The sequence below is a fragment of the Lactuca saligna genome, chromosome 7 (assembly GCF_052625555.1).
Source record: "Lactuca saligna cultivar CGN05327 chromosome 7, ASM5262555v1, whole genome shotgun sequence".
Taxonomy (NCBI): domain Eukaryota; kingdom Viridiplantae; phylum Streptophyta; class Magnoliopsida; order Asterales; family Asteraceae; genus Lactuca; species Lactuca saligna.
Window position 1 is genome coordinate 48,687,634 of NC_136423.1, and position 13,578 is coordinate 48,701,211.

Consider the following 13,578-nt stretch of genomic DNA (forward strand, 5'->3'; position numbering starts at 1 on the left):
CGAAATTTGTGACATCCCATGAATATGTAGTTACAACATCGTCTGAACTCGTAATTCATAGTAAGGGGTTAGAGTATCATCGCATGAATACGTAGTTACAATATCGCCTGAAATTGTAATTCATCACCTACAAGTTATGGGCCTGCTGGTGTTTCCACTGGGCTGTCTAGAATAGTCTGTGGTCGCCATCTATACTCTGGTAGATGACTACATCGCCACATTGTTGGTTAAGGTTATGGTATCTCCTTTCATCCTACATCACATATTCATCATCATCTATTTACCTAATTATCATCACCTTTCTATCATCACCTATCTCTCATCATTTTATTTCATCACATTGCTGGTTAAGGTTATGCTTCATAACTTCGAACCCCAAGGTTTACTCTACTAAAGTTTCATATTCTCGTCTCTCTGGACCTAGAAGGGTCCAGATCTATCACACCAAAAAGCTCAAGATAGCTCTTCCTCTCACTCTACACACTCAAGCTCGCTAGGGTTCTCACTTATAGGAAAGTAGTCGCAATTGAAGGTCATAAGTTCCTTTAAATATGGCTCGGGCCCAAAGATTTAGGGTTTCTGCCAACAGCGTGGACTCGTCGAATCGCCTCACCGACTCGTCGAGTCCATTCATTAATCCAAGTCATCAGTCGCGACCTTACTCGACGAGTTGAGGCGTCAACTCGTTGAGTCTCTCTTCCTAACTCAAAAGAAAAATACTTAAATTATGATACCTGGAAATCCGGATGTTACATTTTGTTTTTTTTTATTTCATAGATTTCTTCATCAACAAATGTTGCTACAATTAAACAAAAATAAATAATTTTCCTAAAACATAATACAATAGGAAATTTGTTCACATTTAGTCATTGAACTTTTTAGATGGAAACGAACTTTCGATTTTGTTCACATTTAGTCACTAAACTTTTTTTCGTTATCAATTTGCCACTAAACTATTGAAACTGTTCACATTTTACCCTTATGACCGGTAATAGCCGGTCATAAGGGTAAAATGTGAACAGTTTCAATAGTTCAATGGCAAATAGATAACGAAAAAAAGTTTAGTGACTAAATGTGAACAAAATCGAAAGTTCGTTACCCTTTCAAGTCATTATCCCTTTAAAAAATTGATATAATTCAATTACATAAACTTTCAAAATAATTCATAATGGATGCTACTACGTACCATATTCATATACATTGTCAAATTATAGGATATCCTGTGAATGCAAGCAATATTCCACACACAAAAGGAGACGCTTAGGGGTACTACATATTTTGAATAAGACAATTTATGTACTGTATAGTCAAAATTAAAATGTTTGTAATGTAAAATTTCAATAAAAAAAATTAGTGAGTTTCCTTTGCAAATTACCCTATTTCGACAAACCAATTCATAAACCAACTTTCTCAAAACCACCGCTTCTCTTACATGTCTCTCTACTTCTCTTTCGTTCAATAGTTAATCGGCGCCGCCGTGTTTTGCTGCTTCTTTTCAACTTCTCTCTGTTCATTGACTGTTGTTCTTATATGGAAAAAAGAAAGTAACTATTTAACCTCTTGACTCATCCATTATAAAACGATATCCACAAACCACACATACCCAACAACCATCTTCATCAATTATTCTCTATTTGATTCTCCGATTCCATTACATATCAATCCAACATCAACTCATTAGTTCCAACAAAATCCGGCATGGATTCACCTTCACCACCAGCGAAAGAACCGAATTGGGAGTGTGTGGATCGCCCGCTGCATGCAATCGGCTTTGAGATCGATGAGTTAACGCCACACAAAGTCACCGGTCATCTTCAGGTCACCGAGAAGTCTTGTCAGGTGAGATTAATTTTTTCAATCTTCTCCAAATACGAAACTGAAATCTGAATCATACTCCAACAATCAGCCGTTTAAGGTGTTACACGGCGGAGTATCGGCGTTAATAGCAGAGTCGCTGGCGAGTAAGGGAGCAGTCCTAGCGTCGGGATGGAAGAGAGTCGCCGGAGTACAGCTCAGCATCAACCACCTCAAACGTGCTGACATCGGTGATCTTGTTTTTGCTGAGGCTACACCTCTCCACGTTGGCAAAACCATTCAGGTTCTTGATTTTTCCCTTCTTTCTTGATAATTTCTTGATATGTGACATGATGAGAATTGGAATAGGTATGGGAGGTGAGGCTATGGAAGATTGATCCTCATAACTCAGAAAGTAGTTTGCTTATCTCGTCATCAATGGTTACTCTTGTCACAAACTCACCTATTCTAGATAATCTTCAAGATGGTGTTGAAAATTTTAAGTATGCTAAGTTATAACTTAGAAGTTATAATCTCCTGTTTCACTTCCTTCATACAATAACTTACATACTAAAAATGTATGTAGACACGTGATAGTGTATGTGTTAGTGATACAAGAATGTTTGTTCCACAGAATAAATCTAGTTTTACTTAACTTTTTTTTATATAATTTCTGATGTTGAGGATTAGGAGGGGAATGGGGCCGGATTCATGTTTCTTTGAAGTGACAACCAATTCGGTTTTATTAAGTCTAATGCATGAATAATAAGTTATACAATTAAAAAACAAACAAATAGTAAGACGTAGACGCATACAATCGACATGTGTACCTGTCATTAATTGTGACTTGTTGTGTTGACATCATTTTGAGTTTAGTTTAATATACGTCCAACACAAGAGTCAGAAGAGTCGTCATAATTTGTTACGAGATGTTCTGTTATTCGCATAACAAATTAAAGACAGTCAAACTATATTCATCATCCACACAAATAAGTACAATCGTTTATTAAAAAATATTCAATCGTTTTGATTATTCTCTATATAATATAAGATTGAACATAGGGGCGGAACTTCAACCACAACTAAAATTTTATATTTTTAGATCTAATATTTATAAAATTAAAGTATATGGGCTACTTCTAACCAAAAAATTAGGAAGAGTCATAGCCACATTGATCCTAATAAAACTCCACCTTTGATTGAACTACTTCATCCTAATAAAGTATCGCCCTTGATTGAACTACTTAAGATCATGAATAAATGTACTCTAAGATGCTAGAATAATGAGTTTTTATAATATGAATTTTCGAACCAAATGGTTTATTTATTATTAGATAAAAGTCATATACATATAAAAATGGTCTCTTTGATAAGTATTATTATTATTATTATTATTATTATTATTATTATTATTTTTAATTTAGAAAATGTCCAAACCCTTTAAAAAATGGATGAAGGGTCATTTTCAGCAAGTTTATTTGCGGTTTTGATCCATATCCAAACTAAAAAAACTATTATACACTTCTTTATTTTTAAGGATTTTTTTAATATTTAATAAATAAGAAAAAAAATGTGCTTACAACTCTCTCTCTCTCTCTCTCTCTCTCTCTCTCTCTCTCTCTCCCACAACCCTAATCTTTAGGCCTAATGAAGTTGCATCAAATTCCATCCGCTCCTTTTTGTCATCAATGGCAAACTCATTAACTAATCTATCTATAACTCCCTTCAAACTTCATCTACCATTATTCAAAGTATTGTAGTGGGGAAAGACTTTCACTTTAACTTCTTTAATCCTGATTCTTCCTCAAACCCTAACTTCAAATTCGACCTAATGAATTTCAAACCGCAATGACATTTAACACCACCATTATCAAGATTTTAGTCATGATCCGATCTCTTGTGAAATGCAGGTTGTAACACCTGAATTTTAACACATGGTGCACCTAAAAATTTTCATTTTTAATACAAGGTTTTAACACCTTGTTAAACGTGACTCAAGCATTTGGATCATGTTCATGAAGCATTTGGAGCACTTGGGGTTCATGGAACATGTGACAAAGGAATGAATCTTCTGAGAGAGGAATGGATCATTAGACAAAGAAATTGATCAAGTGCCAAAGGAACGGGTCGTGTTCAAGGGGGTTTGGAGCACCTACAAGGAGTTTGGAGCACCTGGAAGAGATATGGAGCAACAAGGGGTCCTTATTGCGCCACATGATGAAGAGATGGGTCAAGAGGGATGCTCTTGCGCCATCTTGTTCTCCTCTTGTGCCATCTTGTTTTCCCGTTGAGCCATGCATGTGCCTGTTGCTCATGGTGATGCTGTTGCTCAAAGATTGATGTTGTGCGCCATACTTGATGCTCTTATGCCATTTAGATCCATGTTGCTACAACTAGGGTTGCTATTGCACCATGAAGAAGCTATTGCACCATCATGGACCATATTGGTACATGATGCACCATATTGATTCCTTTGCTGTGCCATGTTGATCCAAGTATGCCTAGAAAATGATAATGGTCAAGAATGTTCCAGAAGATGTTGCATGGCGGATTGTGATTGGTTGACACCCTTCATGGGCCTAAGGGCCAATGGGTTTGGCCCATTAGGGTTTAAGGTCTGATCCTCAAGTATAAATAAGGATGCATGCTAGGTTATTTTGTATCTTGAATTTTAGAGTGATAGGTGAATCTATGTGTAATTGTACTTGTAAACTTTATGTTGAGAGCTCTGAAATGAAGAATACTCCCCTCCTGCCTATGGACATAAGTCTCCTTGACCGAACCACATAAATACTATTTCTAGTGTGCTTTTTGGTTTTGCTAGTTTTCCGCTTTACTTCCTAACAAGTGGTATCCGAGCTGCTATTTGTATTCCTGTAATTAAAGATGTCTACTCACAAGTTCGATTTGGAGAAGTTCAATGGATCAAATGACTTTACTTTGTGGAAGGTGAAGATAAGGGCTCTTCTGGTTCAACAAGGATGTGCAACGGCACTGGAAGGAGAGGCAAAACTACCAAAGGACATGGCGGCTGAAAAGAAGGTGGATATTCTGATGAAGGCAAATAATGCCATTCTATTGAGCTTGACAAATAAAGTATAAGGGAGGTTGTGGATCAAACAACTACTTCTAGGCTTTAGGATAAACTTTATGACAAGTACCAGAACAACTCACTAATGAACAGGTTGTATCAGAAGCAAAGGTTGTACACTCTCAGAATGTCTGAAAGTAACCAAGTGAAAGATCATATGGATAACTTCAATCATATCTTCTTGGATCTACAAGGTGTTGATGTGAAGATTGAAGATGAAGATCAGACGCTCATTCTCTTATGTTCGCTTCCTAACTCATATGAGAATTTTGTTGATACCATGCTTTATGGTAGGACAACGATCACTATGAATGATGTGAAGGACTCTCTAAATGTCCAAGGAACTGAAAAGAAAAGTTTTGGGTGGAGAGGAGGTTTCCAGTTCTGGTTTGTTTGCATGGAGAGGGAGGATAGAAGAGGGGAAAGGGGGAAACATAGGGAGGTCATGTTCAAAATCAAAGTCTAAAGGTTCATCAAACATGAAATGTTATAATTGTAAGGAGAAGGGGCACTTCAAGCGAAATTATCCACAACTGAGGAACGGGAAGTCCAATAGTGAATCAAGCAGCAATAACACTACTACTGTGGTTTAGGAAAGTTCTGATGAAGGGGACGATGGTGATGTACTGACTGTGTGTACATCAAGTTCTACTGATGCTTGGGTCTTGGATTCTGGAGCATCCTATCACATGACTGGTTTGACTCCTTCAAAGAGTGGGATGGCACAATCAAGATGAGTGATTATTGGCTAAGCAGTATCAAAGGTAGTGGAACGGTGTAGATCAAGATGCATGATGGCATGCTCAGGAAGTTAGATTGCTGATACGTTCTAGAACTTCGGAAGAATCTACTTTCTCTTGGCACATTAGCTAAGAATGGGATGAGGTAAGCTGGTCAAGGTGATTGGGTCAAAGTGACCAAAGCCTCTATAGTTATAATGAAATGGAAGATGAATCGTGGAGGGATCTATATCCTAGAAGGAAGTATGGTTATGGGAATGTGGCCATCTCCCAATCCTTGAATTAAGGTGATGACAAGACAGAGTTGTGGCATCGTAGGTTGGGACACATGAGTGAGAAGGGCATGTCAGTTCTAAGTAAACAAGGATTGCTTGGTGGAGAGGCTACTGGAATGATAAAGTTTTGTGAAGCTTGCGTCAAGGGAAGGCATTGCAAAGTGAAGTTCGGTACCAGTCAACACACAAGCAAGGAAATCGTGGAGTATGTTCACTCAAATTTGTGGGGTCCTGCACCAGTGAAGTCTCAAGGAGGATGCTCATACTTTGTGACGTTAATTGATGACTATTCAAGAAAGGTTTGGTTATACTTTCTGAAGACGAAGGATGAGGTGTTTGGGAAGTTAAAGGAGTGGAAGACCATGGTTTAGAAAAGGACTGGAAAACAGGTCAAGACTCTGAGGACTGACAATGGGTTAGAGTTCTGCAATGCTCCATTTGATAATTTCTGCAAGGTAGAAGGTATAGGGAGACACCGTACTGTACAAAACACACCACGTCCAAAATAGAGTGGCAGAACATATGAACCAAACACTTATGCAGTGTGCAAGGTGCATGCAGATATTTTGGTAACTTATCCAATTAATTCTGGGTGGAAGCAGTTAACACTGCATGCAATCTGGTGAATAGATCACCATCAACTGTAATAGAATTGAAGACTCTTCAAGAGGTATGGTCTGGAAAAACTTCTGACTATTCCAGTTTACGTATATTTGGATGCCTCGCATATGTTCATGTGAATGATGGTAAACTTGATCCAAGAGCAATGAAGTGCATATTTCTAGGATATGCGACATGAGTAAAAGGTTATTAAATGTGATGTACAAAAGAAGGAAGAAGTCCTAAATTTATCATGAGCAGAGACGTGACCTTTGATGAATCTGCCATGGGTAACCCGGGAGGAGGTGAAACAAGTCAAGCAGGGAACAAATATCAGGGTGCTAGCCATAAGGTGGAGTTTGCATCTCAAACTCAAGAAAAAGTTATGATAAGTGACAAAGAGCAAGGCAGCAGTGAACAGCCTGGACAAGATGAAACCCAAGAGCAACACATGGGATCTTCGTCCAGTGGTGCTGATACCGGGAAAGATGACGGGTCGGAATCTATAGCAAAGAGAAGATCGAAGAGGGTTATTCAAAAAACTGACAGATATGTGAGATGTGTGAATTCAGGTGAACTTGACTCCATTGCTTTCGCTTTAGCAACTGGAGAAGACATTGACACCGAGGAGACTCAATCGTGTAAAGAGTTTGTGGCAAGTAAAGAAGCAAATGACTGGTTGATGGCCATGAATGAAGAAATGCAATCTTTAGAAAAGAATGAAACATAGGATCTTGTTCCATTAACAAAGGGAGCAAAGCCAGTGGGATGCAAGTGGATCTGTAAAAAGAAGGAAAGGATACCAGGAGTTGAACCTGCTAGGTTTAAGGCATGGTTGGTGGCAAAAGGGTTCTCTAAGAAAGAAGGAATTGATTATCACGAGGTGTTCTTACCTATCGTGAAGTACAATACAATTCAGGTTCTTTTGGCCATGGTGAGTGCATTTGATATGGAGCTTGAACAGCTTGATGTGAAAACTGCATTTCTTCATGGAAATTTAGAAGAGAAGATTTATATGTCCCAGCTAGAAGGGTTCTTTGATTCTAATAAGGACCATGTATGTTTGCTGAACAAATCCCTGTATGGTTTGAAGCAGTCTCCACGACAATGGTCCTTATGGTGAGTGCATTTGATATGGAGCTTGAACAGCTTGATGTGAAAACTGCATTTCTTCATGGAAATTTAGAAGAGAAGATTTATATGTCCCAGCCAGAAGGGTTCTTTAATTCTAATAAGGACCATGTATGTCTGCTGAACAAATCCCTATATGGTTTGAAGCAGTGTCCACAACAATGGTACAAGAGATTTGATTCATTCATGATGTCGAATGGCTACACTAGGAACCAGTTTGACAATTGTGTTTACTCAAATGAATTGTCACCAGATTCCTACATATATTTGTTGCTATATGTTGATGATATGCTCATCGCAACCAAAGACATGGCTGTAATAAATGACTTGAAGGCGACCCTAAAGAATGAGTTTAGGATGAAGGATTTGGGAGCAACAATGAAGATACTAGGGATGGAGATACAAAGGGATAGAAAATCAAGGAGGTTGTGTATTTCTCAACAGAAGTACATTGAGAAAGTTCTGCAATCCTTCAACTATGATCAGTACAAGCCAGTTGGAACTCCTTTGGCGGCTCACTTTAAACTTGGTCCAAGCACTATACCCACTACTAATGAAGAAATGAAGTACATGAGCTGGGTTCCATACTATAGTGATGTTGGAAGTCTCATGTATGCTATGGTTTGCACCAGACCTGATTTGGCTCATGCAGTTGGTGTGATTAGCAGGTTTATGAGTAATCCAAGGAAGACTCATTGGGAAGCTGTAAAGTGGATTTTACGATACTTGAAAGGAATAACGGATGTTTGCCTGGTGTATGGAGCAAATACGAAGAGTGACTTGGTGGGATATGTTAACTCTGATTATGGTGGTGACTTGTTGAAGAGCAGGTCGCGGATGTGACATCCCCAAAATCACGGCCAGAAAAGACCGATTTTGTTTATGCTTTATAAAAATCAGAGTACTTCATTTTATAAAAAGGTTGCGGAATTTGTTCCCAGAAAAACATGGTAAATACGTTATTAAAACATTTTCGAAGAAACGTATTTATTTCATTTTAAAACATTTGGGATGTCATCGTTAATACAGGAACATAAGCATAAACAGAACTTACAATTATTCACACTAGTGGTCTACATCTCTTTAAATCTCTCAGTGTAATGTCACTTCATATCAACACCTGTGGTATAAATAAACTGAGTGGGTCAGGTTGGGAAACCTGGTGAGCACATAGGGATTTCAATCCCACAATGTTATACCATATATATAGTTTAAAATTCACAAAATATACAATTTCACCATACATATATATAAACAACTCTTATCCCACCCCGTCGATCCTCGCAACGAGGCTATCCATACTCTCGGACCTAAGATTAGTCGTTTTACCTACTCCATACTCTCGGATCAGAAATGAACGAATTTACCAAATCCATACTCTCGGACTAGGGACGAATGACTAATCCATACTCTCGGATTAAAGATGAATGATTATGCCTAATCCATACTCTCGGACTAGGGACAATAGCTAATCCATACTCTCGGATTAACGACGAATGATTATGCCTAATCCATATTCTCGGACTAGGGACAATGACTATGTCTAATCCATACTCCCGGATAGGTGACATATACTAACTTCTATTCTCTGAGTTTAACTCACTTGTACTCGTAAGAATATACTACCCAATATTCCTCATATTTAATTTAGGTCTACTCTTTATCCTAAATTATCAAATATAATCAGGTATGTTCTTTAACACGAATTTCAAGCAACATCAATTAACTCGCACATAAACATATAATTAATACTTCAATCAATACTTGTATTAAAATCATGTTCATGAAAGGGACTATGTACTCACCTGAGAAGGTGGTGACTCGGTACTTGGACAGCGCTTCGTTTACTTTAAAATAATTTCCTTCGACGAAACCTAGTATTATCACCAATAGATTTTAGTCTATTATTCGCCGAGACTAATTAATAGTCTAGCTATTATTACTATTATATAAGTGTTAAAAAAAATACTTATATAACCCATAATAATAGCCCAAGTATTTATTATATGTTCTTAATAACGTTCATATAATTAAATAAAAACTATATTAAAAATAGCGTAGACGTAGCTCACTTACAGCGGGTTTTATAGAAAACCAGGCTTTGCTTGGAGCAGCGTTTCCGAGCCGAAAAGCTCTTCTTCTCGGAGCCGTCGAGCACTCCGGGGCTTCCGCCTCGTGCTAGGGAGGTTCCCTAGGCTTTTCGGGGGATTTCGGGGCTAGAGAGATGTTCTAGAGAGAGAGTAAAGAGAAGAAAGAATGGGAAAGGTGTGAAGAAAATGAGGGTGGGAGAGGTGGTATTTATAGGGTGAAAATGGCTGAACTTGGTGCCACATGTCACCATCTAGTGGCAAGACTTGGGGAGAAAGCAATGGCCAAGATTGTGCCACATCACCCATTTTCGCACAACACACTTCCGACTTCTAAAATCCGTAACTTTCACATACGACCTCCGTTTTTGACGTTCTTTATATCCACGCGTAGGTAAAAATAATATCTACATCTTTCATTTTGACTCCGTCAGCTAATTCTCGACCGATCTTAAATTTAACAGTACGAGGCGTTTAGACTGTTAAATGACCGCGAAGAATTCGTAACTCCTTCATACGGACTCCGTTTTCGTCTGTCTTTTTACTGTTGAGTTCCTATTAATGAGATCTTCAACTCTCATTTATTTCACGTAAGCCAAAAACCGCTCGAACTAAAATTCGAGTTTCGGTCTGTACACTGCTAAGCCGAATCTTAGAAAAATCATAACTTCCTCATACGAAGTCAGATTTGGGCGTTCTTTTTATCGAAGCTCTTAGTTTAACATATTCTACAACTTTTGTTTAGATTGCTAAGGCTGAAAAGTCTTCTATCGTAAATTCACTATTTACGTCTTCCGGTGCTGTGCCGGTTTTGCCGTAAAACTTCGGCAGGCCATAACTTCTTCGTTATAACTCGGATTTCGGCGTTCTTTATATGTATGGAAACCTTGTGACATATTCTAAAACTTGGTTAAGACTATTCATTCTAAATAATCTTTTGTCGAAAAGTCATTTTTGACCCCTATTGCCTCTAAATTGACTAGCCCGGATCTGCGGGCGTTACAATTATCTCCCCCTTAGGATGATTACGTCCCGGAATCATCAACGAAACAAGGATCGTATAATGACTCCATACGTCATCTCTTCATCCTAGGTAATAATTATAACTTCTTTATTCCTTCAAGTCTATCTCTTAGACTTATTGACTGTAAGCAGTACTTGATCGTGCACCTGCTCTCTACCTCATATTAGACTCCAAATTATGACCTATCATCATGTGATGTACGTTTAGACACAGGTCTCTTAAATTATAAAATAGACTAAGCCTTCCTTCATGTTCTAATGTGATATAGTCATACTTTAACATGTAGCATTTCTAGCTACCAACGAGCGCGATACTTCTATTGATCGCTTTGATTATTAATTGTTTGGTTTAAGTCGGATGCTATATCAAACTTGGTTCTCTGAACCACGTAACCTACTCATCGTAGTCGGACTCAAGGTGATATGACCACTAGGGTCGGGATAACAACAATCTTCTTAGTTATTACCGAAACAATGGTAACGGCATACTTGAATAAAACGAAATCAATTACTGGCTTCTTGGTAACCTTGTGACTTTCCCTGATCCAAGTGTGAGTCCTGTGCTTCCAGTAGTATAGGCCTCTACTACTATTCACACCTACTCATACTCGTCCCAAGTATTGTCCCGCAGTTTTTCCAAATCACCATACAAGAAAACCATACAACAACTTAACACATCAGATAACAAAACAAAGGTTTTATATTATTTCTTGAAACTGTTACATAGGTGTTCAAGTTCACCCTAGACTATGCCTCTAACGGGCTACATCGTGAGGTACTATCTACACGATTACTCCATAACTCTATCCTCGGATGTCAAGCCTTCACTCTTGAATCCTTGCATTGTCATCTGCTTCGTCAAGGATCATTTGAAATGCTCTCGCCTTTGGATTTGGTGGTACATTTGGCTTTGTAGCCCCTTCTCTCTTTGGGAAGTCTTGTTTGAAGTGTCCTTCTTCTCCACACTTAAAGCAGACTTCTCTCTTGGTTGTGCATTCGCTGGCGTAATGACCAGTCTTCCCGCATTTAAAGCATGTCGTATATTTAGAGCATTTCCCGATGTGCTTCTTTCTACACTTGTCACACCATTGCGTTCCTTCTTCAAACTTCGAGAATTATCTCTTCTCGCTGGACCTTGAAGATCCTTCAAACTTTCTCTTCTCGCCAACCTCCATCTTGCTGGAGGCTCTTCCCTTGATCATATCTTCGACAGACTTGGCAGCCCAGATAGCTGCCTCTAGAGTAGGTGCTTGACGCACTGGCACCGCGTACTCCCATGGAAGTCCTTTTGCGTACTTGTCGATTTTCGTCAGCTCATCCGGAACAAGACGCAAGGCGAACTCCATCTTCTCTGTGAAGTTGTTGGTGTATTCATCGATTGACATGCTTCCCTTCTTCAGGGTTAGAAACTGGTTCTCTAGCTCAAGCAGGTTTTGAGCTGAGCAGTACTTTCGTTTGAATTGCACAAGAAATTCTGCCCATGTCAGTTGCAGAGGCTCATTAGGGCTCAGAGTCTTCCCCAAGGTATTCCACCAACGTACAGCGCCTCCTCGAAACTGACGCACTGCAAATGTGGTCTGTAGCTTCCCTCTACAATCGCATGTCATGAAGGCTAACTCCATCTCCGAGATCCAATCCATGACCCCGATCGGATCCTCCTTTCCAGTGAAAGTCGATGGCTTGCAAGTCAGAAAATCCTTGTACTTCCATCCATTCCTCTCGACCTCGTCATCTTGGTTGTTTTGTCGAACTATTGGTGGGTTAACTTGACCAACAGTCCCACTGTAGTTTCCTTCCTCAGTCTGCCCTTCGTTCAACTCGGGCTGTTCGATCTGAATAGTGGCTTCCTAACGATTTTGCTGGAGCAAACGTCTAGTTTCCTCCATTTGACGATCCAACATCGCTTGGATCATCGCTTGCACTCCGGCCATTGTGACTGACTCAGGGGCTGCTTCCATCACCGGTATTTGCTCAATCACTGGGGGTTGGTTTCTGTTCCCATTTGCATTCACGTTTCCGCTACGGGTTCTTGCCATCTTGATCTATACACCGAATAAGGTGAATCTAGATCTTTACTTAGGATTGACGGTTAAATCATCCTTATCACTCCGAAACGTTTCTATGCTAGTTCTAATATCGTAGTCGTACGTTTAGAATCCTAAACACATAAGGTTTCCAGATCCGGTCGGCAACAGACCATAGATCCGAACAACTAACAGCATATCAGGCACAAGTATTTAGCACATACAAGCATTTTAGGCATAATTCCTAAAATAAGCTAGTGCTCACACCTCACAATCATCGCTTAGCATTCTAAGTTTAAGTCTAGAAATAAATCCATATTCCTAGTTTGCTTAAACTAATGCTCTGATACCAACTGTGACATCCCCAAAATCACGGCCAGAAAAGACCGATTTTGTTTATGCTTTATAAAAATCAGAGTACTTCATTTTATAAAAAGGTTGCGGAATTTGTTCCCAGAAAAACATGGTAAATATGTTATTAAAACATTTTCAAAGAAACGTATTTATTTCATTTTAAAACATTTGGGATGTCATCGTTAATACAGGAACATAAGCATAAACAGAACTTACAATTATTCACACTAGTGGTCTACATCTCTTTAAATCTCTCAGTGTAATGTCACTTCATATCAACACCTGTGGTATAAATAAACTGAGTGGGTCAGGTTGGGAAACCTGGTGAGCACATAGGGATTTCAATCCCACAATGTTATACCATATATATAGTTTAAAATTCACAAAATATACAATTTCACCATACATATATATAAACAACTCTTATCCCACCCCGTCGATCCTCGCAACGAGGCTATC

General features: G+C 38.8%; 1 protein-coding gene across 1 annotated transcript; it reads left to right on the forward strand.

Moving 5' to 3' along the window:
- Nucleotides 1–1,417: 1,417 nt before the first annotated feature.
- Nucleotides 1,418–2,464, forward strand: LOC145005369 (1,4-dihydroxy-2-naphthoyl-CoA thioesterase 1-like). Its single transcript, XM_078964449.1, has 3 exons — nucleotides 1,418–1,839; nucleotides 1,907–2,098; nucleotides 2,164–2,464. The coding sequence occupies exons 1-3, from the start codon at nucleotides 1,699–1,701 to the stop codon at nucleotides 2,311–2,313; spliced, it is 483 nt and encodes a 160-aa protein (XP_078820575.1). The 5' UTR covers nucleotides 1,418–1,698; the 3' UTR covers nucleotides 2,314–2,464.
- Nucleotides 2,465–13,578: the final 11,114 nt, after the last annotated feature.

What these genes read in the sequence shown, in the direction of transcription:
- LOC145005369 (XM_078964449.1), top strand. Translation starts at nt 1,699, where the DNA reads ATGGATTCACCTTCACCACCAGCGAAAGAACCGAATTGGGAGTGTGTG. An exon ending in TCACCGAGAAGTCTTGTCAG is followed by an intron (nt 1,840 to 1,906) that starts GTGAGATTAATT and finishes TCCAACAATCAG; the next exon opens with CCGTTTAAGGTGTTACACGG. An exon ending in ACGTTGGCAAAACCATTCAG is followed by an intron (nt 2,099 to 2,163) that starts GTTCTTGATTTT and finishes GAATTGGAATAG; the next exon opens with GTATGGGAGGTGAGGCTATG.